This window comes from Anopheles moucheti, chromosome 2, assembly GCF_943734755.1.
Source record: "Anopheles moucheti chromosome 2, idAnoMoucSN_F20_07, whole genome shotgun sequence".
Lineage (NCBI taxonomy): Eukaryota > Metazoa > Arthropoda > Insecta > Diptera > Culicidae > Anopheles > Anopheles moucheti.
In genome coordinates, this window is record NC_069140.1 from 30277397 (window position 1) to 30303133 (window position 25737).

At 45.6% G+C, this 25737-nt stretch overlaps 1 protein-coding gene across 2 annotated transcripts; it reads right to left on the minus strand.

Annotated features, from left to right (window-relative positions):
• Positions 1 to 775: 775 nt before the first annotated feature.
• On the minus strand, positions 776 to 21589 carry LOC128308038 (potassium voltage-gated channel protein eag). 2 transcript variants are annotated; one of them, XM_053045454.1, is made up of 18 exons: positions 21511 to 21589; positions 18051 to 18171; positions 17623 to 17735; positions 16951 to 17082; positions 16215 to 16220; positions 10835 to 10941; positions 10071 to 10214; positions 9747 to 9843; positions 9509 to 9663; positions 9232 to 9423; positions 8643 to 8801; positions 7769 to 7841; positions 5312 to 5511; positions 4016 to 4166; positions 3499 to 3808; positions 3202 to 3406; positions 1869 to 2150; positions 776 to 1704 (listed from the first exon to the last, which is right to left on the minus strand). In XM_053045454.1, the coding sequence occupies exons 1-18, from the start codon at positions 21587 to 21589 to the stop codon at positions 862 to 864; spliced, it is 3369 nt and encodes a 1122-aa protein (XP_052901414.1). In that variant the 3' UTR covers positions 776 to 861. The 2 variants fall into 2 exon arrangements, with proteins under 2 accessions (XP_052901414.1, XP_052901413.1); XM_053045453.1 differs by lacking the exon at positions 16215 to 16220.
• Positions 21590 to 25737: the final 4148 nt, after the last annotated feature.

The following is a 25737-nucleotide window of genomic DNA, read 5'->3' on the forward strand; positions in this document are numbered from 1 at the left end:
AGAGAAATGGTGTATCAAAAATTCTAGCCGATAAAAGTCGGTGCGAGTGTATAGATATTAGTAGTAACCTTCTCCCGACTCTGGCCTGCCCAATCTAGTAATCCGCTCAACAGTCTACAAACTCTACAGTCGCTATCCCATTCTGCAAACCCAGCTACTTAGACACATTCACTTCGTTCCTTACCCCTTTCTACGAGCTTGTTGCACCTGCCTACTACTGCTACCATTCTGTACGCCCTCTTCTAACTTGCAACTCTAGGAAGGAAAATACTCGTGTACCTATGCACGTCGCCCACGATCGTGTGCCAAAATCTAGATGCATCAAATCCACTCGGAACGCTCAACTCAATCCTACAATATCCAGATATGTGTACACGTTTGGCAATTCTACCGAAGGACCGAAAAGACCGAAAACTACCGAACGTAAGGTGGCAAAGAAGGCAAGCGGTCCTTAGCGGAGAGTACACGCGTTAGTGTTCTTGGGGTTCTTCGGGAGGGGGTTGAGGACTTGTGTGATTCATACTTCGATTGTCGCTGTGCGGTCTGTGCTGATAGCGCTTATAATAGCCGTGCCAGAGAACCGTGAACTGAGACGCACTGTCTACAGCTGCCAGTGTACTCATGTGCTCTAGCGGTGTACTAGCTACACGGATGCGAAGAAGAAATGGGCAAAATACTGATCCACTCTGATTGTTTTTTTTTTTCTAGATACACTACCGCCAATCGCTCAGATCAACGTTTCACGAGTGGCAGCAGTGCTGGTGCTAAAGGCAGAGGAAGCGCGCGGCGTGCAGGAGCGCCGGATGGAGCGTGCTACTGCTCGGGCAGATAGTCCGCCTGGTGGCGCAACAGTATCCGGGGCTAGAGGAACTCGCGCTTGCGCGTAGCCGATGTAGACGGGAGCTCGCTGTCGAGCAGGCAGGTCTGCTCCGGGCTCTGTTTCGGTGGAGCCGGTGCCTTGCGGCTTTTGGAGCGCCGCTTGCGTAACAGGATCGGCCCAAGCCCGTTACCACCGGGACCGATCGCTGCGGCGGTCGCCGGACTAAGGCCTAGTGCGCCCGGACCGGCACCCGCGGGGTTGGGTGCCGCGGTCGGTACGATCGCGCCGGACGTGCTGGGACCGGGCGCCGCCACTACCGTGGGCATATCACCCGGTGAGCTTTGGCCGGACGAGTCGATCTGGATGCGGTTCAGCAGATCGTTCAGCAGCTCCTCGATGCGACTCATCCGCTGTGCCATTCGCTGCATCTCCAGGCGCACGTCGACCTTCATGTCCAGGACCGTCGCAATGAGATCCCGCTGGGCGAGCGTGGACGGCTGCTCCCGTAGCCCGGTGTCGTACGTGTCGGAGGTCGTCGATCGGGACTGTGCCATCTCGATCTGACGCTCGCGCTCCAGCGACAGGTTGCGCTCCATCTGTCGCTCCCGCTCGCGTTCCCGTTCCCGCTCCCGTTCGCGTTCCCGTTCCCGTTCCCGCTCCCGTTCCCGCACGCGTTCCGTGGTGGCCGTGTCCAGCAGCCGGTCCCGCTCGGTCGGTTGACGCTCCAACGACGGTGGTTTCACCTCACGCTCCATATGCACCACCGGTCGGTCGGGTGGCCGTGCCGCCGGAGTGTGGTCCGCTTCGCCACCCTCATCGATCGTATCCTGCCGTGCCAGCGTTGCTCCCGGTCCGGGTGATAGTTTTGGCGTCTTCGGGAATATCTGTCAACGAGGAGCGCAAAACAGTGTGCAACGTTACGGGCCTGTTTTCAAGTACACCAGCGATAACTGTGCGTGCGGAACTGCGAGTGCGAGTTGTTCATGTGCATGCATGCAATACCCACAAACACCCACAACACACAAAGAACACACGCGGAACGAGCTACCTTGTTGCCTTGACCGCCATTACTACTCGAGCTCGAGCTCGCTCTACCTTGTGCACTTTCACGTAAGCTTTCGCGTGCACTTAAACTTCTAGACACGGCTACCTTTGTGCTGGTGTCGCTCGCCGAATCGACACTGGAGCTGCCCAACAGCCGGCCCCATTTGCTGGCCCGCGGACCCTTCGCCGACGGTGGTCCGGACGACGGTGAGGGTGATGGCGATGGTGACGGTACGGCCGTTGTAAGTGCCCGTGTGTCCTCCGTCAACGTCAGCTTGGCCGGCAACTGCAAGTAGGTACACAGGGTAGGCTGATGTACTGGTCTCGGCAACAATATATATGTGTCACCCAGGTAGGAAGGGCAAGGGAATCGGAGACTTTAATGGTGCCGACATTCTAAGTTGTACTGTACGGTGGAAACAGCCAGAACAAGGGACGTGTAGTTCTAACACAACACCTATGTAGTATGATTGTACTAAACTGTGGTATGCACTAAAGATGCTAGTGTTCCATAATGACGTCTCAAAGAACAATTACGTGCGTTATAGGCTTTTCAATGGCAATTTTCTCTGCATGGGCTTGAACGGAAAAGCTAGTGGCGCACACGCGTAATAATGCATCTCGCTATGAAGCACGTGCAGTCCACTGCAAGCCAATGAATGTCCATACAGTTACAAAAGCTTGTAGTGTGATATGTTTGTGTTTTTTCCGAATCCGAATTCGAATTCGAAATTCGAAGAAAAGTCTAAAAGTCACATATCTTCCTAAGGAACAGCTAACACCGATTAATAATTCGTTTCATAGTTAATAGAGATAACCAAACAACAAAAGGTTTACAAAGGTGCACTAACATTAGTCAATCTACTTAAACACCGTATAAAATAAACAATAGATCTACAATCGCCTAAAAAGCGACAAGCGATGCAAAACACAATATGGCAAAACGCCTAAAGTTATGCACTGTGAACGAAAAGTAGGCTTTATTCCAAAGCTCTTTTTCCCACAGTTTGCTTGTCACTTTTTGGTGCGAAAACTCAATCTTCGATAACACATCGCCACTACGATGTTAACGTAATAATTACAGAAAATAAAGCTCATTGCAGTAACATTAACGACAATCACAAGCAAACCACGACGATAACACGGCCTAATCAAAACCACCCTAAAGAGATGAGTGTGTGTTTAGTGTGCCGTACACAGGAAATGGTTTTGGTTGCAGTGTTTGATTTTGATGCGGCGTAGGGATTTCGAGCATTTGAGTGTTTTGTAGAGTTTGGGAACTTTTTTAACCGATTTTTTTTTTGTTTTAAGTGAGGTTTGAGTGTAAAAATATTCACCTTTCCTTTGTCTGTATCTGTGTCGCCCTTCTCAACGTCGCTTTGAACGGAACCAGTTTGGTCCTTGGTTCCTTGTGCATTTTGCTGAGCTCGTCTAAATTTTGAAAATATTTTTCTTACCAGGTGATCTTGACTAGAGCCCAGTTGTGGTTCGTTCTTCCGTCGCTCCGCTAGCTCTTTCTCGCGCCGTACGTCCGCTACTTTCCTGTTGTTGGTGGAGAGAGAAAGGATTCGTTTGGTTTGCCAGTTTGCCGGTTTGCGGAAGCACCAAAACAAACACACGCTCGACACACTCACCTAAAGATTAATCGATGTCTTAGGTTGTACGTTAAAACTAGATTCCTCGCAAAACTATTAGCAAAAGCCTGATAAAAATCTAATACTTCGAGCAGCTTGTCTCGTTTTATCGCATGTAAATCACAGTAAGTTAACGCCCGAACATTAGCCGCACTTTGCCCCACAGCTGAATCCTTCCAGAATGAGTCGCCGAACACGTCGCCCTTGCCCAGTATCGCGACCACCTCGTCGTCCTGTATCACCTCCAGGCTGCCCGTCACGATGAAGCACAGACTGTCGATGCTTTCGCCCGTATGATAGAGCAGATCCCCTGTGGAAAGATGGCGCATGCAATACCAGCACCAAGCGTGATAAAAACCACAATCGTATTATTTATCTACATTTTTCGACCCTTAGCCAACTCGCCCGGTTTGAACGCGGGTCCGGTACGCCCGGAAGCGGAAATAAACGATGGAAATGAAAATCAATCCGACCAAAACGGTGGTCGAGATCGATCCTGATCGATGCTGCTACTCACCGGGCGCAGAGTGTGACATGCAGAAGTGCATCGCCAGGGCCCGGAGGCATCCGTCGGAGGCTAATCGAAATGCCGGATGCTCGTTAAATACTTTCCGGTTCAGATGGACGCAGATATCGGCCTTCATGTCCTTGGGGCAATAGTTTAGAACCTAAAAACCCGTACACGTACACAGCCCAACGTGGTTTTGTACGTGTGGTACACGGGAAAGGGGAAATATAAGCAAACATGCATAAATCAGTGACCGGTGTGGCGGTGAATAAGCGAAGCAAACTTTATTTTATCGCCCGAAACGATGCGACGCATGATGGTGTTGATGATGTTACTGTTGCTGTGGGGTTGCGCATATTTGCGCACTTCCTCTTCGACGGAGCGCAAAACTGTAACGTTGGAGGGCGTTTTGCAATACGGCCAGTGTTGCATATTTTATTCCTATTGTCCGTGAGTAAGCTGACGGTGGTACCGATCCAGCCGCAATTGTTTGGCTTATGAAGCAAAATTTGAAATTTGGAAATTGGAGAAGAAAACTGCCCGGAACCATTGTTTGATCAGTCAGCCGGGCGTTGTACTGTGCCGAGTGTAGGGGAAATTCATTGGAATTTAACAAAGAGTAAATTTTGTACGCCTTCGAATTACTTATTTCTCTAGTCTGCAACACCTAAATGTTTGCAATCGATAAACATCATCCTGCTCCATCCCATCCTAATACGTATTGCATACTTGTAGGCGTTAAATCCATAATATTTGCAAAACAAGCCATCCATTACGCATGTTAGTGATCCGCTAGGTAAATGAATGAGGTGAATTAGTTTCGCGAGTTGCATAAATTTAGGCGCTGCTCCACGCTACTCCACCATGTAAATCGGCCTGCATCATATTACGACTCTGGCGATGATTTGCCACCTGGGTACATTCCTTTTATCAACCATTTCGACGAACCATTTTTATTATGGCTTACATTTAATTTGTATCGAAACACACACATGAAGCGTGAAGCGGACAAATAAATATAAAATCCTATCACCGGAGGGAACGGTGGCCGGATGGCCTTCGCAAGGGATTAATAACTCGATGGTAAACTTCTACTGTAACGTAACGGTTCCGTTAAGTTGACAAACCCATTTCGGGCCCGTTCCCGCACACGAAAGGGTTCGGTCCAACCTCGGCCGTAATGGGTTTTCATCGAAAATGCACCCACCCTGCCGGCAAGCGCAAACCACCCCCACCTAGAATGGCCATCATCGAAGCGAACCCAATCCGTTTGCAGCATCCCCTGCCGCCCGACCGTTCGCTTACCTTGTCCGTGTCCAGCCCTTTGGTCATCGCCCATGTTGATACAACATAGTCCATAACGCGTTCGCTCAGGGCCTTCGGTACCTCGTGCAGCTTCATGAACTCCCGCACGTTGTTCAGCATATCGTGGTACTTTGCGGTGGCCGATGTCATTTGCTGGATGATGGTGGTAACGTGACCGAAAATGGTCGCGTACAGAAGAGCTATTGGGTTTTATTTTTTTGTGTGTGCAATGGGCATTGGGCATTGGGAGCATGGGTGCATTGAGCGGGGGAAATGGAAAGGGCGGGTATTGTCACACACGGTGACGGTAAAAGAGAGACCAAAATCAGTATGAGAAAGGATCGACCGTTGGAAACGTCGAACGGACGTGGGAGGGTTTGTACACACACACACTCACACACACACGCACACACAAATACAAAACTAAAGGAAAACCCCTTTGAAATTATATACTGTGGGCAGCAAATGTCTTCGGTCTGTGGATGGGTGTGGGCTGTGGGCTACCGCGTGCTAAAGGTGGAGAGGTCCTGAAATTCCACACACCCCGCATACGGGATTGGTTTCGCATGGTAGTTGGAAACTTTTAAATGCCACAGCGGAAGACCAGATGAACATAATAAATCTTTTCCACCCCAGCGTATAGCGCGGGGTTGGATAGCAGCAGATAAAAAAGAGCAGAGTTTTATGTTGTACAAGAGGAGCGAAAGTAAGAAAACGAGAGGTAAGCTTTCTGGTTTAAAAAATAAAATAAACACACACACGCACACACACACACATACACACACACACGCGTGCACGTGACACGTAGTTGAAAGGTCACAAGGCACATAAAAGGTGACGGGAGCACGGCACAGTACGACTGTTGCTGGTACATTTAATTTATGATTCGGTGGCGGTGCCGATGGTTTGTCGCAGGACGGTGTGTTATTTCTAGCAAAAACTACAGGTTCGGTTTTCCCTGTTTTATCTAGTTAAAGCTAATGCGATGTGCAGCGGGCTTGTGCTAATATGGATACACTTGCACTTGACACGCACAGCGAGAACACGCACACACACACACAGTGGAAAAAACATGATCACGCGCAGCCGGTGAGAGTATATTGCTTTTGTTCTGCCAATCGGATAATGTTTAATTTTCAAGAGAAACAAAACAGCTTTTAATGCTGTAGTTGTGAGAGCAAACAATAACATTACGCGGAAACTGGAAACATAAAAAGCTCTCGAGTAAATTAAATGAAACATATTTTAAGAACACGAGCAATGGAAATGTTACGGTTAAGAAATTTAAATAAACAAAACTCGATGAAAAAGGTGAATAAAAATGGCCAAATAGTTAACGAAATATAAAAGAAGTAAATAAATAAAAGATTTAAGTAGTAAAACAAAACAGCTCACACACAAACAATACAAACGAAACGAAACAATGAAAGATACAGTTTTTAAAGTTACAGACACGCAGGGAAAATGAAGTAAAAAAAAGTAAAAATATACAAAAACTAATAAAAGTATTTACAAGCTCATTCATTTTTTTTATCAAACAGAAGAAAGCAAAATGAAATAATAAAATGAGTTTAACCAGAAAACCAGAATAAGGAGTAAATAAAAACGATTAAACGAAGACATTTTAAATAAATATTACTAAAAATAATAAATGAAACGAAAGGAAAAAAACACAAATAAAGCAAATAATCTTCTTTGCAGAAGGCTTACTGTTCCGACCGGAATAAATATTCGTAAGTTTAACACAATTGAAGTAGGCATTAAAAAAAAATAGTCTTTTTATCGCAAGAAGATTAAATGAATAATGCTTGTTTCAGCGCATAACATAGACCAGACATAGAGAGGAAACATTAAAATGGAGTCCAAAAACGAAAACACAAAATAAAAAAACACAAAACGATAAACTGCAGAAACACGTAGCGATACAACACTCGGACCAGAGGCGAAAAGAGCTTTACAGTAGATAAAACGGTAGCTTAGAGCAGTAGTAAAGCCAAAAAGTAAGCCGACTCCAACACGGATGAGATGAAGGTGGGAAGGAACTGTGCATGGAAGTGGAAATCATGTGGAAGGAGAGCTTTACGTTTTCTTTTTTTTTTGTCGTTAGTGGTCGGCTACTTTTTTGCTGCGTTTTTTGTTTTTTTTTTTCTTCGGTAGCAAATCCAACTGGAAAAGCGAGAGCCTATGTGTTTTTGATATAAATAACCCGAAAGTTAATCTACGCATGGGAGTTTCGGACAAGCCACACGGTGTAGAAGCTGTGCAGCATCGCTGAACACAAGCACACACACACTCGAATAAAAAGGTCCAAATGAGAGTGGAGCTTCGGATAAACAACAGAACACAATGTGGTCGATGGTGGGTTTTGGCGTATGACACAACGACAACAACAAAAAAAAACCGGTGAAAACAGTAATCAAACAACAGGACGTGGCAACGGAACGTAGAACACTGCACCTGCAATTATCATCATGCAGATAGTGAATACCTTCTCGTTGTCCGTCTCGGCAGCAACGTTTCCGAATCCGACCTGGATGTGGGTGGATGGAACGGGAATTTGGGAAGGACATGCAGGGTGCGTGTGTGAGTCAGGGCAGGGTACGGGAGGATATTGTTAGGCAATTTGGGCAGTAATCGATAGCCCAAAAGCCATTAGCAAATAGGGAAGGACCGGTGGCGAGTGAGTGCGTGGGCAGTTTTGGGGAAAAGAAGCGGAAAAAGAGAAGAGAAAATGTTCACGAGTTAGAATTAAATTATCTGCGTCATTCATGCTGCAATGTCCGGCATCCGAAGCCTATCGTCTGCACGCTGGTCAATCATACACATTCCGGTCTCTGGTAGCGCCCACCGATCGCACACAGTCGTGTGCTTTCCACGGGGAGCAGTCGTTGGCGTGTGGCTGAAAATAGAACACAGGATCTCGTCGCAAGAATGGTGTTAAAAAAAGCCCGCCCACTGAAGGCAACCAAATTGGTTAAACTTCAACCCCGCACCAGAACACACAATGGACCCGAAGTGGACGATGCGATGACAAGAGGGTCCCGTACGTGCCCCCGGGGGAGTGCACGATTCAATTTGGCGTACAAAACCGGCCAGTACTCAACCGGGCCGGGCCAATCTCTAGTCTCTACGGCGGTACGGTGCATAGACGGTGCATCAACCGTGGTGTTGAAGTACGTTGGAGGAAGCATTGTCGGAGCACTGTAATGCGTTGGCTGTGGATGCGGGCTCCACAGCCGGATGGTTTTGCTCGCCATGACAGACAGGCAAAGGCAATGTCCCGGCAACAGAGCACGGGTTTTTGAATGGATCAATAGTTTAATTTGCTTACCGATGTCATACATGTCATGGTGAAGTACAACGCCGTAACATACATCGTTTTTCTCGACGGACCGTTCACCAGCTCCGGTGCATTGGACTCGTTGGACCAGATGTAGGAGTACGGGCTCTGCGTAACGTTCGCCAGCTTCCAGAGCCAGCTGTACTGTACCTGGTGCGGAAGAGGAAAGACAGACAGCGTTAAGCTTTACATGTTCAAATATGTGTAAAATGTTAGCGATCGAGCCCCTCTCCCCGTGGACCATTGGCAACTGCCCGCGTGGATGTGATTTGCCCTATGCATCGGTGCACCATCGGTACATTGTGAAAGGACGACCCCGTACCATACGGGAGCTCGCATGCAATTGCAAAACTGCAACCGTTTGTGGTTGTTCGGGTAGGAAGGGTGGAGGGTATTTTTAATTTTCTAATTTCCGTCCCCCCCCACACACACACACACACACAGGCACGGTATTGCTTTTGGTGGTAAGCATTAGCGGGGGTTAGCGTAAGGTAAGGGTACTTGTGAGTTGCCACAGGTGGTGTCGGTTTGATGGGTTAATTGTTTTCCATTGCCATGTACCATCATCCCCATCACTTACCCCATTGTCGGCATCGCTACGCCCAATCGAGTACCAGATACAGGCCAACCAGTGGGCCACTAGCATGTAGAAGCACAGCAACAGTATCAACATGGCCGCACCGTACTCCAGATATCGATCAAGCTTCCGCACGACCCGGCCGAGCCGCAACAGACGCACCACCTTCAGCGCGCTAAACAGCGATCCGATGCCCTGCGAACGAACGGGAAGTGTGAGCGAGCGAATGCACGCGTGACGGCCGAATTGTCATCCGCCCGATGGGAATCTGTCAATTTACATCTTCATCGTGGTCGAACGCATTGAACACGTCGTACGGCAGACAGCTGAGCAGATCGATGATAAACCACGACTTCAGGTAGTTCATGCGAATCACCTTCGGGTCACTAACGACCTCACCGCCCGGTCCGACGAACGTTGTGTGAAAGTTAAGCACTGTAATGCGGAATCGAAGTAAGCCATTAACAGGTGTCTATGTGTGTGTCTGCAGGATCCTGCCAGCTGATGATGATGCTTACCGATGTCTATGAAAAATATTACGTCTACTATCGAGTCAACTACCAACAGTGAAACATCCTCCGACGTCTTGTTCTTGAAGGCTACGTTGTATGGTACCTGTCAATGAGAGATGCATGCATTAGCAGACCTGAGAACTCAATTCACCTTCACACCTGAGCTGTCAAGAATTTATTCCAAGTCGATAAAGGTTAACAGGTTGTCGGAAGGTTGCTTCGATGCTTCGTTCGTAGGAACTGTAACATCGAATTCAACATGCCTGATGCTCTGTTTTATTTTAACAGTGTCCTAGCATTATTTTCCTCGGCAGTTTTAAAGCTACTTACCATAATTGCAGTATAAAATGTTAAACACAATATCACCCAATCCCAGATTGCTTTGAATGCACAATAATGCAGTAGTATATGCGGCGGCGTTTTTGGCGCTTCCTGGCGATACTGTGGCATAACATCGGCACTTAATGACATCATCTGAGCGGGTGGTAAATAGTGAAGATGAGAAACAAACAAACAAACAAACAAACAAAGCCAAAGGTAATTAGAGAAAAGTTCGATTAAAGCACGGTTGCGATGATGGTGGCGGGGAAACTTCTTCATCAACACCGCTGCACCAAGATACAGCCAAACAAACCCACCGGTGGTCGGGAGCCGTGCCCGTTGCCGTGCCGTGCCGTTTGTTTTTCCTTCAACTTTCAAATCAACCTGACCGCTAAGAACCGAACAAACACCCGTAGGACGGGGATGGGAATGATTTAAAATTAAAATTGTAATACAACCCAGGCGCCCATGATAACAAACATCTGAATAAATAATGCCGGGTATATCGGTCTACCAAGGCACGTAAAATGTGCGGTGTTGGTGGCACATTCGGTCAAGTTTGGAAACCAAAGGGGGGCCTTTGTTTTTGTCCAAACCTGCACACCAGGTCCCGCCGTATGCGCCACGGACGACGGTAAGGTTTAGCCTTCCCGCGGGACCTTTTCTACGCCTTTTAATATGAAATTAGATGGATGGCGATGACGACAACGGTGACGACAGCAAACGCACGGCTGGGCATACGCATACGTACTAGGGTGGGGGGTGGTACTTACATGAGCTAGATTTGATTGCTTAGTAGGATCCTTTAGCGTAGGCAAGTGTGCACTGAATTGACGGCTTCTGGTCACGGAGCGAGCCAACTTTGCGAACTTGGAGAGCCCTTTTGCGTTGTACGTGTATGTGTATGTAATTGGGCGGGAGAAGATATATAGGGAGAAAACACGGATTAATAATGATTGTAATTGCAGCGTCTATTACTGGAAACAAAACACTAGCTTAATCTTAAAACCTAAACCAAATTCAGTATCGGGTAAAAGGTAAAAAGCGTCCTATGTGTTTGATTAAATGTGAGCTTATTATTCAGCATTCATACTGAAGCGAATTTCTTTCGTTTAAAAAAGCTTTATTTGTATGTGATAACAATTTTGCATGCGTATTGCAATTTGTTTTCGCTGTATGAGTATGAAAAACGCCCGCATGTATGCAATCCGCAAAACAAAGCATCTCTATTCAACCAATATGCAACGTTACCGCTCTAGTGTTAGTGAGTGCTTTTGCAACCAGATGTCCTTTTTCGGTTCGGCAATAACTCAAAAGCTCTAAGTGGGAAAAAGCGATTGAAATTCCAATGTACAGCAGTGAGCTTAATTGTAATTGTAATGGCATTAATTTATGCTACTATTGCGATACTGACACTAAATGAACAATAGAAAAGCATAGCTGTAGGGAGTATAAAGTGAGAAAGAGGAAAGCAAAAACACATTACAGATATGCAGTGAAATCTCCGCTGGGGTACAATTCGGCGTAATAAATAACACACAATTGAAGGCATGGCCATCATGGCCGATGGGAAATTGATATTTTACTGTACAATTTATGTCAAAGCGTATAAATCAATAGTGGAGCAGTGGGAGGATAAACAACCCCCCCATTACTGTATGCTTCAAGTGTGGTAAGTGTTTTTGATACTGCCAAAAGCCAAAGACAACAAATCATTAAAAGGGCAAATGATTAATGGAGTTTACGGGGAGTGAAACCGTATGGGGAAAAGATTTTCCGATACGCGATAGAAGATTTGCTTTTCAGCTGATATTTTTATTACCTTCCGCTTGGGTTCATCTCCTTACGAATGTTTATACGAGGTTATGTTTATTCATCACACACACACATACACATCCGTCGGTGCGTGGGTCCCGTCTTCAGTTTACGTGTGGAAAATCAAAATTCATTTGAATTCAATCACCAACGTTAAGACCGCTACGTGCCGGTAAAGAAGGGGAAAACCTCCCCCCCCCCCCCCCCCCCTACGGAACAGCTAAAGAAAGGTTAAATGCGCACCGAAGAACTCGTCCTGTGCTTCATGTGTACAGAGGCGAGGTTCGGGGCCCGCGTTCGATTCGAGCGATTCAAAGAACCCATTTCGAGCTCCTTTCGTTGGCCATGATGTTGCGCATTTAGAGATAATCTTATAATCCTGTAATTGTATTCAAACATTATCGTTCCTGTTTCGAACAACGTCCCGCGCGTCCCGGGAAAACGGTTTTCCACTTCGGGCCATAAACATAAGGCGAATGGTGTATACGTGAAAGGTCATACGGTGAAAGCTCATCATCTTCACTTCCATTAAAAATGTACGGGAGCACACATTAAGGGTAAAACACAAAAACACACACACACACACAGATATACACAGCCACGTGAAAACTGTAGCAATGGGTTCACGGAATCCACGGACAGATGAAAATGCAGAAAATCGCTGCAAAAGCTTTCCAAACCCCACGAAAACGGGGTAAACGCGTTAAAGTGGATGTGATGGTTGGGGGTTTAGTTTTTCCCTTCCGTACTTTGCTTTGGTCACTCATTTTGCCACTCGGAAACGACCAATCGTAACCTCGTTCCGGATGTGATTCTTCGCTGCGTCCTTTCACCATCCCCGTTTTCTTTTTCGCGCCTTTCCACTTCAAGACCTCAAGTGGGTCTGTCCGTAAGCGTTACCATGCCAAAAAAGGGCACCCTCTGCTGTTAAGGGGTGTGTGTCGCCACCCCTCGAAAACAGAAGGGCCAGAAGGGTTCAGGGTTCGCAACCGTTCAATAATTCCATAACGTCCATTTGTACGATTCGAGCAGTGAACGAATGGTTTCCTTTTACAAACTATCACCCGCAAGGCGGGCCGGGGTGAAGACGTCTCACCGTTCGGGTTGACGTTCTGTTTGCAGAATCGCTGTCATTCACACTAACCAAAAGAAGCAAACAAGTAAGTATGATCGAGCATAAAAAAAAAACAAAATGAACAAAACAGAAAGGAAAAGAGTGATTGGTACCTTTTTTTTCCTCCCCACTAGGCACCTTTTTACAGCACATCGATAGGCACCGAATCACCCCATTTTGTTGCCCGCTATTATGCCATCAACAATCAATGAGGGGGAGGTTTCTTCTTCCTGCTTCCGTCCCGACACCACCAACAACCTTAGTCGGTGGGCACGGGTTGGGAACATCATTTTGGCTAGGTTACAATTTCCTGTTGATCATGGCAATTCGAGCAACCAAGCTAAACTGCTCCACTGCTCCACATCAATCGTACAGTGGCGCAGCATTGGAAATCAAGAATTGCTTATTCAAATTTGATTAACAAAGAAATCAAGCTTCCGGGGTAAGCGAACGGTCTCTTTAACGATATTTCTCCGTTCTCTGACGGTTCGATTCTTCAATCGACGCCATTGGTGTTGAAGGCTCGTTGTGAAGCATGTTGCATCATCACCATTTCCACCCAATCATTCCGATATGGTCGAAGGAGGAGTGGGTTAACAAAAAGAATGCTTTTCCATCGGTGGAACTCACTGGGAAAATGGTTCCCAATTCCTTTTGATGGCGTGGGTGGGAAATTTTCGTTTTGCAATCGACAAACGTCATCATGGTCCGAGAATGCAACCAGTGCTACCGTGCCGTGTGAACGTATTCCAATCGACTATTCATCCATTTTTAATGTGTGCTTTTCATTTGTACCCTTTCCGTGAGTTTGCACAATCGAACGCGTTATGCAACAAATGGTTGGAAAGAAAATCGTTCCCAGGTATGGTTTCGGTTACGGTTACGGAGCTACATATGGATATGAAAGTTTAAAAAAGAGATGTGTGCATGTAATTTGCATAGGTTTAGGCGTTCTGTTACAAGGATTGTATAGCATACGCAAGCCACACCGCTAGCTTGTCACATGTCACAAACGCCTAAATCGATGCAAATTGCATTACAAAATTACCTCATTGCAATGCGTTCATTTGTGTCGTTGGCATTTATAAAGTTATTCCTCACTTTTACAAATCATTGTTGACGTGGTATCCGCACACTCCCCCTCCATTGCAATACGATACCGCCATTGCATTGCTGTACGCGATTTATTTATTGCAATTTGCAACATTCACCAGCCACCACGGTTGCATAAATTGGTCAGCTGCCAGGCGAAGCAATCTGATTTATTTGTTGCTGCACATTCCACGGAGGGAATTCCGCGCTCGTGTTCAGCTGTGCAACGGTTCTGCAACTATGCTGAAACCGGGAATTAAATTCTACACCAATGGTACAACAGTTCCAACGTGCCGTTCCGTTTAAAGCTGCAAGCACATCATCAAACGCAGCAGAGGGGAGTCCGTATACAATAGAGGCCCATCAAATATTGACTTATTGCCAATACGCGCACGCGGTTACTTCTTGGCGGTTTTCCGGCCGGATCGGGAAACTTGTTGCTGTCATACGCGGTACGAAGTGCAACAATCCGATCGACTGTGTGCGACCCGAACACAATAATGCCACTCAAAAGCGGAAAGCAAAAATCACGGCGCGTTTAAACGGGTGAGCTTACACAATTTCCGGTTTTAGTGGGTGCTAAAACTGGGTACTCGCACGCGGAAAAGGGGGAAAGGAAAAATGCTAGACCGTATTTTTCGTCTCCGCAAACTGACAGCCCACGAAAATAACATTGTTTATGGTGGCGCTTTTTTTTTTGTTTCGCCTGCTCGGGTACTGCTCGGAACGGTATCGAAACGCGCATAAGTCAAAGTTTGCTGTGCTTTTGCTTTTGAGCGGTTTGTGAGTAGTTTGTTATTGTTGTACTCGGGACGATTGATGCACTAGCCATCGTGTCGTTTCATTTCATGTGAGTGTATTGAAAGGAAAGACGAAATCGAATAGGAAAAAGTAGGAAAATGTGAAAAAAATTTACCATGCGAGTTGCATGGTAAATCAATTGATTGATTTAAAAAAATCAATTGAATGCAAATTTTACCCACACCAAACAACTATTGTTGTGTACGCGTTGCCTTTTTAATGCAGAAGATGAAATTACGAAACTTGCATCATAACCACGACGGTAACGCTGTTATTAGTTACGTAACGGAAAGTTTCCCCCCAAAGGTAGGCAACCCGCATAGCAAAAACAGCAATGCATTGATTGTTTCAAACATATCCTGTTAACCTGGCTGTGTTAATCGCTGCTTACCATCCCTCTTACCAAAACCCTCAGCACTGGTTTCGGTCGTCAAGCATGACGTTTTAACTTTACCCTTCGCACTGCCTAGTAGTTTCCAGCGTCCTTTTCAACAAACACAATCAGTGCCACCCGGTGATCGGAGTCGCAAGTTTTCCACCGGCAAAAGTTAACCCAAAACCACCCGAAAGAAAAGCCACCCGGAAGCTGTACCAGCGCGGCAATGTTTCTAAACGCTTCAGCTCCAATTTCCTATTTGTAAAGTTTTGCCCAGAAGTTCGACATTCGTGCCGTGCGAATGGCAGGGCACGTAGGTCGGCTATGACGCTCAGTTGACGGGAATTAATTTATTTGCCCGAGGCTAATTTAATGCCATGTTTCATGCGCATGGCAGGGGAAAAATTACACTTCCTACAGTTCCTTCGGGATGGTGGATTTACCGACGCTGGATTTTCCGTCAGGTTGGGATTGCGCATTTTAAAATATGAAAATGGGATGAGTTTTCCTAAGGACAATTGAAAACTTTGGCAGTTCGTCAGCTGCCACTTAATTACAGGGTTGTGTAAAAATAGTTGTTTGCTCTTGTATGAAAATGGGAGAGAAAATTTAATGTAACTAAGAAGCATGAAAAATTGTACAATACGAATGAAAAGCTTTGGATCAATCAAGTTTGTTTCAAAAAGCTCGAAGAACTATTTCACGTAATTGGTGAATGTGGTATAATATCGAACAGACTAAAAGGAGCAAAAGAAGCGGTAAACACCGTGTAAACTGTTTGGCAAGTCTAAAGCAATTGAAAGATCTTCGGGAAGAAGTGGCGCGATTAAGCGAGCAGCAAAAAGGTAAAACAACAAAGGAAGCGGGGAAAACATGATAATCAACGCTCCACCCAGTAGTGGAAAACAAAGTTAAAAAATTGAAAGCAAAACAAAAAACAAACTCCAACACTTACCAAGAACTGCTTTCGCACACAAAGAAAATGGAAGAAAGAGAGAAAGTATCGAATAGAATAACCGAAGCGAAGCACAGGAAGAGAAAAGTTTGGTTGTGTTTTTTTTTGTTGTTGGTTGAAAAGAAAGAAAAATAGTTAGATATAGCGCACGTTCGGTAAAGAAAAAAAAACGAGAAGGAAGAAGTAGCGAATAGAAGGAAGAAATATTCTTCCAACACAGGATCAATTAAAAACTAATGAAACATAAAAGAAAACACAAAGAATTCAATAGTACGGGAACGCTTCCTGTCGCGTACGTCCATTGATAAATTTTGCTCCAATTAGAAACGATGATAATTTGTTCATGCTTTCCTTTCTGATCGTGTCGGGTCTGTCGATGCTGGAAAGAATCGTGACCATTATCACGAACCAGGTTTCGGCCAATTGGTGTGCAAGTAGATTTAAAAAAAAAAAAACTTTGTCCTTTCCTCCTCTGTTCAGACACATTTTCTAATCGACGGCTCCATGCTCGCAACATATCCCGAGAGAGCTTCCACATGATGGATGATGCCGTTGGATGGTTTTGTGTTTTCTTTCATTTTTCCGTACTTCGAGGAAGTGCTTAGAATTGACGAATGGTACCAATGGAAAGCAAATCGTCCCCGTACTCTTTCATTTTTTTTTGTTTTCACCATCCCCAAAACATTCACTTCCCCCAGGTACCCCCCGATACCCACGGAACTCTGTAAATACTTACCACCTTTCGTGTCCTCGCTGTCGATCGGTTGCTTGAGGGCGGTAATGTCCCGAAACGTCAGCAAAAATAGCACAACCAAATCCCGTTCGTTGCGAATGGGAGCGACCTGGAGCAGGAGCCATAGTGGTGTTTCTGTGGAGTGCGCGCAAGTATCCGAAAAGTGCAAAGAGCATTAGTAAAGCCGGAGCCTAACACGTTCGCCTCGCATCGCCACACCATGTGGCAGGACGAAAATGGTCATTAGACGTTGACGCTAATAGTGGTAATGACATGCGTCTCTCAGCACGCCGGCATACAATTTCGTAAGGCAAGATTGCGAACGACGGGCGTCCGAGACACCGATCGATTCTGGGTGAAACGCACTCGAACATTCGGTGTTCGGTGGGCTGATGTTTTTTTTTTTCTCCCCCGTTCCTCACCCCTAACAGTCATCGACCATGACACAGCATGGTTGATGGCGCACCTGAACCCATCGAACCCAGGAGGAGCCTTCATTAATCATCGCAAACACTCCAGCGCATATCGATCAAAACCGAACTTAATTGGATCAAGAGTTAAGCTCTGCGGCTATGTTTGTGGCTGTTGTCGCGAGACCCACAGTACTTGCGGCCAAAGATCCATCGATGCCATTGGATGGATTGGAGAGTACGTACTGGCAGGTTGGATACGTACTGTTTTTCTTGTAGAGTAGCACCTCGAACTGGTCGTGCTGCTGGTGTTCCAGCGCGTACTCCACCCGGGCCACCGTCTCCTTTTCCGTCAGCTCGCCGTACATGAAGCCGCACCTAATGTGATAATGCAAAGGGAAACACATGCGAATGAGATATGTGCTAAATCGGATTCCGGACCACGGGGTAAGTTAGCCGTGCCCTGCAACATACACCGGACAAAAACAGAGGTGCACACGTGTAATACCTCACAAGCGAGATGGACCAGAGAGAAAGAGGGAAATGAATGGAATACATAACTGAAAGTATTAAACAAAGTATTTTCAGGATACTGCGCTATTTCTCTTTCCTCGTCTCTTTCTCTGCCTTTCATCCTTTTATCATGATACCTTGGGATTGAGATTCTAGCCACAGCGCAACGGGTTGCCTTACCTGCATGACTTTTGCATAACTTCAGCACGGTTATAGCCGCTAATTTTACAGAAGGCCTCATTGCAGTACACGATGGGGAAATCAACGATTTGAGCGTTAGCCAACAGAAAAGAGCTGTCCGCTGAAATGAAAGCAAGCAATGGAGGAAGGTTAGATTAATCTGGAATGTTCTGGTTGAATGGTAGGGTTATAAACAAAACGATGCTCAGATATGTTGCCCTCAGAAGAAGACGTAGGCAATTGATGCATGCTACTCGTATTTGTAAGGAACAGAAGGACGTCTGGATGATTGACAGCTGGGTAGACAGCGAAGTGAATAAAGGAATATAGTCGCAAAATGTAGCAGTAGCAGAGCAGTCAGCAGGACGATGGCACAGTATTCTCATATTCTTGGACGAAGTCATCGGGGACATCAAACAACTGGAACGGATAATTTCTGCTGCCAGAATTTAAATTACACCAAGTCTCTTCAAGATCGAACCTATAGTATATGCGTTTGTCATTTGTAATCCACATGTGGCAGGATGCAGAAGGTAAGACAGATATCGAAACAAACTCCTATCAAACCCAACCACTGACCTGCATCAGTTCGTAATCTCATAAAAGCTTGCAGGGATGTTGGGAGGGGCCCTCTCAGAGGGCAACAATTGTAAACAATCAACATTGAACTAGAGAACTTCAACATGATGTACAATTGATATTGAATTTCAACGGATTTTGCATACTTTCTATTGATTGATATTCTCTCATTCTTTTCCTTCAACTTATATACTATCTTTATTTCTTGCATACATGTATAAAAGTTATCCATTCACACGCCTGGTTGGAGGAAATTGGGAATTGAGTTTTTTTTAGATCCGCAAACTAAGAAACGCAAAAAGCGTTACGATGAGTGCGGATTAGTACTATTAACATGTTAACATAATGTTGTTAGCAGTAGCCCAAAACATAAAACTTGAAGTGTATGCCACCTAATAATCCGTTTTAGTTTATATGCCCTAGTTATTGGCACAAGTTAGATTTATTTTATTATTATTTGGAATAAATAAGTTTAGTAAGAATGTTCTAGATATGCAGCTGTTAGATATGTAGTCCGTGTGTTGCTCAGTTGCTAAAGCTTGGCTCCGAGGGCAAATATTTAAAAATTTAATTACTGTACATTCCCCCAACATCATATCGCTCAACATTACATGCTTTTACCGAATTGGAATCCCACCATCGCCTGCATCCGTCGAAACCGCTCCACGGGCTCATATTTTCATTGCATTTATTTAATAAAGCTCCAGCTGTCAAGCTGTAACAACGGCACGGTGAAGAGCACTCGTCAGTTGATTGTTTGCAAAAATTCCTTATCACTACTGCCCACCGCATACCAAATCAACCGTACCGAACCGAGGCGAGCACATTCTTCACGTTGATTGATTTATGCAAAAACATTCAACACAAGCATCCTTCAACCGATGGGATCGTCCACTTCAACGCTGGAAGCTGCTCTCGCCGGAAGCTCCCTGCAAACAAGTGTGCTACGCCCGATATTTGTAATGATGATGGAATGCTTCAGAAGCGTAAGCATGGACCATTCCGTACAGAAAAAAGCCCCACAACTCCCGCATCCAATGCAAAAAGCAGACCATACTTTTTGCCAGAAAAGCTACTGTAAATAAAATGTTGAATTGCTCTACCGCCGTTTGGGAACCGATGATGAGTCGCTTTCCGAACGGGAAATTATCAGCCTGTCAGGCAGTATGCATTCCGGAGCATCTGGTTTCGGCTCCCAATCGACTTCCGTTCATGTTGATAGTACTAACAGTTCTAGGTTACTACTGGAACGGTACTACGGTGAGCCACTTTTTCACTTTTCAGTGTAAAACAGTAATGTTTCGATTGGATGCTTGAAATTTCACGTCATAAATGACAACACCTTAACAAGTTGCATTTATGAGTGCTTCACCACCACTGCATATCTGATTGAGCATGGAACGATTAAAGACTCAAAATTAGAAATTCATTAATAACAAATCTAAACCAAACATTTCCACAGAAGGCTAGTTGACTTAATCGTTCACTTGATTGTTAAATGTGCAGCGCCTAAATGTATGCATTACTCTTTCTTTAAGGTTTATTAAAATGGTTCGCATGCAGTAAACCTTCGGGCATGCAGTTAACCTAATTCGAATGGATCTTATTATGGAAAATTATTAAAATGTAATCTTTTATTGATGTTAATAAAATTTAAAAAATATAAAGATTGCATACCTCTAGGCGTTTTTGGGATGTTTTTTTTCAATGCTACATTTTGGTACTTTTAATGATTTTAGAGTGACTTTATTGGTAATTAGATCGTATTCATCTTCATAAACTACTCAGACTGTTCCAACAAATGCACTCGTTGTAACATCATAACGCAAAAGCTTCTTACTTGCGCATATATTAATTACTGCTTAGCTTTGACATGAGCACAAACAAAGCATTGGCAGGGCAATAAAAGATCTTCCATTAGGCAAACGTATGGAACTTGCTTGTCGAAATATTCATAGCGAACCAGCGATGAATTTCTAGAGCATCTTGTACGACAAAAACTTTACACCAGATTTTACCACATTTCCCACCATCCACTGTGGGATCCGTGGTGTGTTTGTGTGTGAGTTGAAATAACATTTGCTCCAACTCAGCAGGAAATCCTACTACCAGCTTCTTAACGGCAATCCGTCACCTAAACAAACATACCAACCAATATACATACACACACAGAGAGAGAGAGAAACAAACACGTGAAATCAAACCAGAGGGCTTCAACTTGCCCTGCATCGAGAGGAAAGCAAAAATCGAACGATGCGCTTTCCACTATCGGGAAAAAACTGTGCAGCTTCACTCACTTTTGGGGGTGTCTCTACGTCACCCGCCACGCTTCGGGTGAGGTAAGGGGAGGGGGGGGGGGGGGGATGGACGAATGATTTGATTTTTCCTCACCCCACCGGTGTGCCGAAAGAAAAGCTGACGAAAGGCAAAGAGTAGCTGTCCACACACACACACACACCATCAGTGCCATAAAAGTGTTGCTTTCGTCAAAGCAAAGCTTTGCTGGCAGGGCGTGTTGAGTTTCACTCACCCGCCAACTCATCCACCCCTTTCACCATTGTGTGGCCTTCAACGTTACTCCCCTTTACTCTCCGTTTCCCCCCCGTTGGAATTCTCTTCCCACCAGGCGCAAACACCGAGTGTGGCCATTTATTTAGGACGAGCATATTGACCAATGTTGCTACCGCTGCTGCTTTCGCTGGAAACGCTACTCTTCGGTTACAGGAGGGGTGGGACAAGGAGATGGGGTACGTAGTGGCCGTCCCTTCCTCCCCGGCTATCATTACAGGCAGGGGGTTTTGTGGCAAAACGGTCGCAGTGGGAACAACCCACGTGGGAAAGAGGACAATCAAATGCCGTGCTACGGTTACGGCGTACTTACGCTGCGAGTTCGAACGCCGGATAATGTTTTCCAGAAACGTGTTCTGGGGAGCTACGAGCCCCCTCCGTCCACCGGGCATCGTGGCAGGGCGGGATGTCGGTCAGCGGGTGTGCAGCGTTGCCAGCGTGTCTATATGGTGCCCGTTACACCGTATCACCCGCACACACGATGATGATGAGCGCACTCGATTCACTTCCGATCGATTCTTATCAACAGTGCCCACACTGCCGGCCACCGCGGATGAGCATACTGGCCCCAACACAGCAAAGCCACCTTCCCCCCCCACACAGGCCTCACACCACCACCAACTTCCACCAAGCACAATCAAACACTTCGATGTTGAAAGGAACTGGTTCACCTGCGTTACTAACTGAGTTGTAATAGCTTCAAGGATTTTGTTGTTCTCTCTTTATTCACTGCCTGTTAATTCCGCTTATATTTTAATTTTCCTCCAACAGACACACACACTTGTAGCACATGTATGGCTCACACGTTTGCACCGAGAACACTCCGCGATCTGGTCGGTTCGGTGGCACCACCGACGACGGATGGGCACGACGCGGCGCTGCTGTACAGGACGCTCACCCACGCGTACATGTTCGGACCTCCCTTCCGGTGGTGCAATTATTCCGCAATCATACCCTCCGCAACACCGCAGCACACAGACCGGGAGTCACACTTACGCGGCATTCGCGGTTTTTCTTACATACTTCAACTTTCATCTATCCACTAGGTAATGGTTGCACTGTATTTGTATCGAATTTACATTCACTGATCGATATGCCTCTGCCTGCAGGAAGAGTGCTCCCTGAAGGGCCGGATAGAGGGTAAGGGGGGCAGAGAGACCGCGGCAATACGGAATCAGGATGCACGCGATGAACACTGAAAGCGTCGTCCACTGTGTGTGTGTGTGTGGAATGCGATGGGGATACCACTTGCATATATGCGCCTACATCGCCTGTATTTTAGCTCCCATCGGAGTACCACTCGGTAGTTAATTCGTTTTTATATCTCATTTCATACACTGTAAGCTATTTTTCCTGCGAATCAGATGGAAACGTGAATTTTTCATACCATTAATATGAAGGCTGAAAAGTAACGCACGGTGCCAATCAATTGGTTTGTAACGCATGAGCATTACGAGCGCCTGAAAGTATGCAACATTCATTTGTTTTAAAGGAAATGGGGGATAAAAAGGATAATCGTCTGTAGCTTATCTAAAACAAACTCATTTCACACACAAACTCGATAATCACTGCACAATACACACACTGAGTGATGTTTCCAAAGCTCACTATCATCATTTAATTTCATATGGAATCGTTATTGCATATTTTCAGGCGTTGTAAGCTGAAGACATACTGAACCCATGTACCACAGGAACTCTCATTTTATTCACTTTTAGTCACGTTAAACGGGATGGGTACCGAACATATTGCAGAACTATTTTAACCTTCCTTTTTGCACATGTCAGTTCTAGATCCCAGGTGCCATCCTTTCCATCGCCATCCTTTCTTTTGAACCGATAAAAGGGGCCCTGGTGTCAGTATGCAAAAGACGTTGTAACACATAAACATTGAATAAACATTACCTCGCAACCTACAGCCGTAGCAATCGCCAAACTGATAAGAGCGAACTTCAGGGAAGTTCCACGCTTTGAATGGCGCTGCTGTCAAACGTCCTTGTCGTACGGTCCCACAGCGAACAGCGTTTGCTGGAACGGACACCTTAATTAGACGGAGGTCCTTCATTTGAATTTACATTCACCGTGTCACCAACTACCCATGGGTCCCCCCCCAAAAAAAAGGGCTCAACAATCTCGTTGACATTCACTCCACATATGCTCACTTGGGCGAGCAACTTTTTCCACAAAAGTTTTGTTGTAAAATCCCCCCGCTCAAACTCTTCTGGGGAAGGTCATGCCGTTGTACCTTCCGGGAATTATCACCTCGACCAGCGACACACTAACCTGACCATTGGCGGTGGCCAACCGACAACCTTCGCTCGACTCATGCTAAATCGTTAATATGGCGCATATGTGATTGATTGAGGTCACCGGCGCCGCACGCGCGTGTGTGGAGGAGTGGGCTAAGGCCAACATCTACACAAACACACAAACCCTCGCACAACAACAAAAAGAAAAGGACAATCATTCCCGGCTTCCGCGTGACCTGGCCCCGTGACCGGAGCCGTAACGTGGCGACCTTACCGCGCGTACACTCACGGTCATTTGAAAATCAAATACTTCCCAGGGCAATCCCTTTTGCGCCTGGTGGCACCGCTATTAAGTGTGGCAATGGCTGCACGCGGGCAGGGAGAGTGTATCACCATTTTGGTGGTGTTGGTGTTGGTGTTTCGTCCGCCTAGCAGCCACCGCACGCCACTAGGCCACCCATAAATCCTTCCCAGTGTGCCATAAATTTTTCCTTCAGGCTTATTTATGCAAATTTCTGCTCCTTCAACCTCTCAAGCCCGATGGCTGCACGGGGTGTTATGGGAAGGATACACATAAACGCTCCGCGTCCGGGTTCGGCTTCTGGAACAGCACCGAATGAGAGTGAAACTAAAGTCAGCAGCACCAACCTGGCCGCAACACCGTACACTTTAATTGAAGTTTTACTGCTCCGGAATAGATTGCCCAAGCTAACCCACCGCTGCCGTTTCATAATTTCCGTTCCATCCGTTGGCCCTACAGTCCCATATTGCCTTGCAGCGCAAAAGGAAGCACAGGTATAAGGATAGGTTTCTGGCGCTTAATGGCCACCTTTCCAGTGCCTCACGTGCCTTCCCAACCATCATTAAAGCTTTGGTAAGCCTCGCAATGAAGTAAGTGTTGGAACTGATTCTAATGTTTCACCGTAACAGGGTGGAAAAGCGGGGGAGGAAAAAATAAAACGAAATTTTGGACGGTTTTTGAATTATTCAGCCCGTCCGGGAAGGACCTCATTGCAGGATGCGCCCGGCAACGCGGTGCAAGTGTAAGCATTACATCCACGCCTCTATTCATCAAACCAAACAGCACCTCAGTATGCGCGTGTGTGTGTGTGTTTCAGGAACGCGATCATCAAGCGGTCGGGATGAACGAGTCCGGTAGAACAGGGAACCCTTGCTCCCCGGTTGTTAGGAATCCTGTAGCCCCGCATAGCAAGGATGGGGATATAAATAGAGGGGTTACGTTATTTATAAAGCAGTACTCCAAGCGTTCCGTTCCACTGTGGGCTATTCAAAGTGCCTGGTGCTGGGTGCGGATCTAAATATATACTTTGTTCGCTTGAAAGCGGTGCATCTGATCTCGGGCTATTGAATTATGCGTTCGTTACATTAAAGGTAGCAACGCAAAGGCGCTTTAGATGCTGGTATAAAGCAAGGTGTCACGTAATGTGCAGAAATGGAATGGAATAAAGTTGTTAAACTACATTTCGTATAGTTTTCCCCTTTTCTACAGGGTTCAATCTTTAGAAAGCGGCCATATATACCAAGATTAAGCGATTAAACGGTAGTAGTGAGTGGACAACAGGGACTGGGAGTGAGTGAGTTACATTGAAGAGTATACGATGAAACTAATTCTTTGAAGTTATAACTTATAAATGAAACAATTTATTTTTAATAATTCATCATTATTCACTCGTGGTTTGAAAGTTTAATTGCAAACGAGTTTTGTTTGTCTCGAGTAGCTGATAGTTAACTAACTCATTCCTCCTTACTCAATGTGCGTATCACTAAGGCTGTGCTCTATCAGCCATCGAACGAGACAAACAATACAAGACTAGAACGAATGTAATCATATGGAGGCTGCCTGGAACGTACCAGACAAACACGACATGGACCAAGAAAGGGTTATTTTGTCTGGCACGTCTGCTTCTCACCTTGAAATGTTGTAAACCTTGGCAATCTGCATAGAGCGAACCAAGGATTGCTTTGATTTTGTTCGGGCAGTTTCGCACAATTGCTTGGCAGAGTGACAGTTCAGCATTCAGCTCTATAAAAACCTATTAATACTCTAAAACATCTGTCTTAATACAAATCAGATTGATGTTTTTTTCTTTACACATTATGAAACATGTCTTTGGAACACCTTATATATGTCCATCTTGGGTTTTGTAAATGGTTATATAACTTTTCTTCTTTAATAATTCTATATTTCTCATATTTCAAGGCAGTTTGGCAGCTATTGCTGATTTCGTCTAAGTATCTCTTGTATTCCTAAATTACATTAATTATCTATTT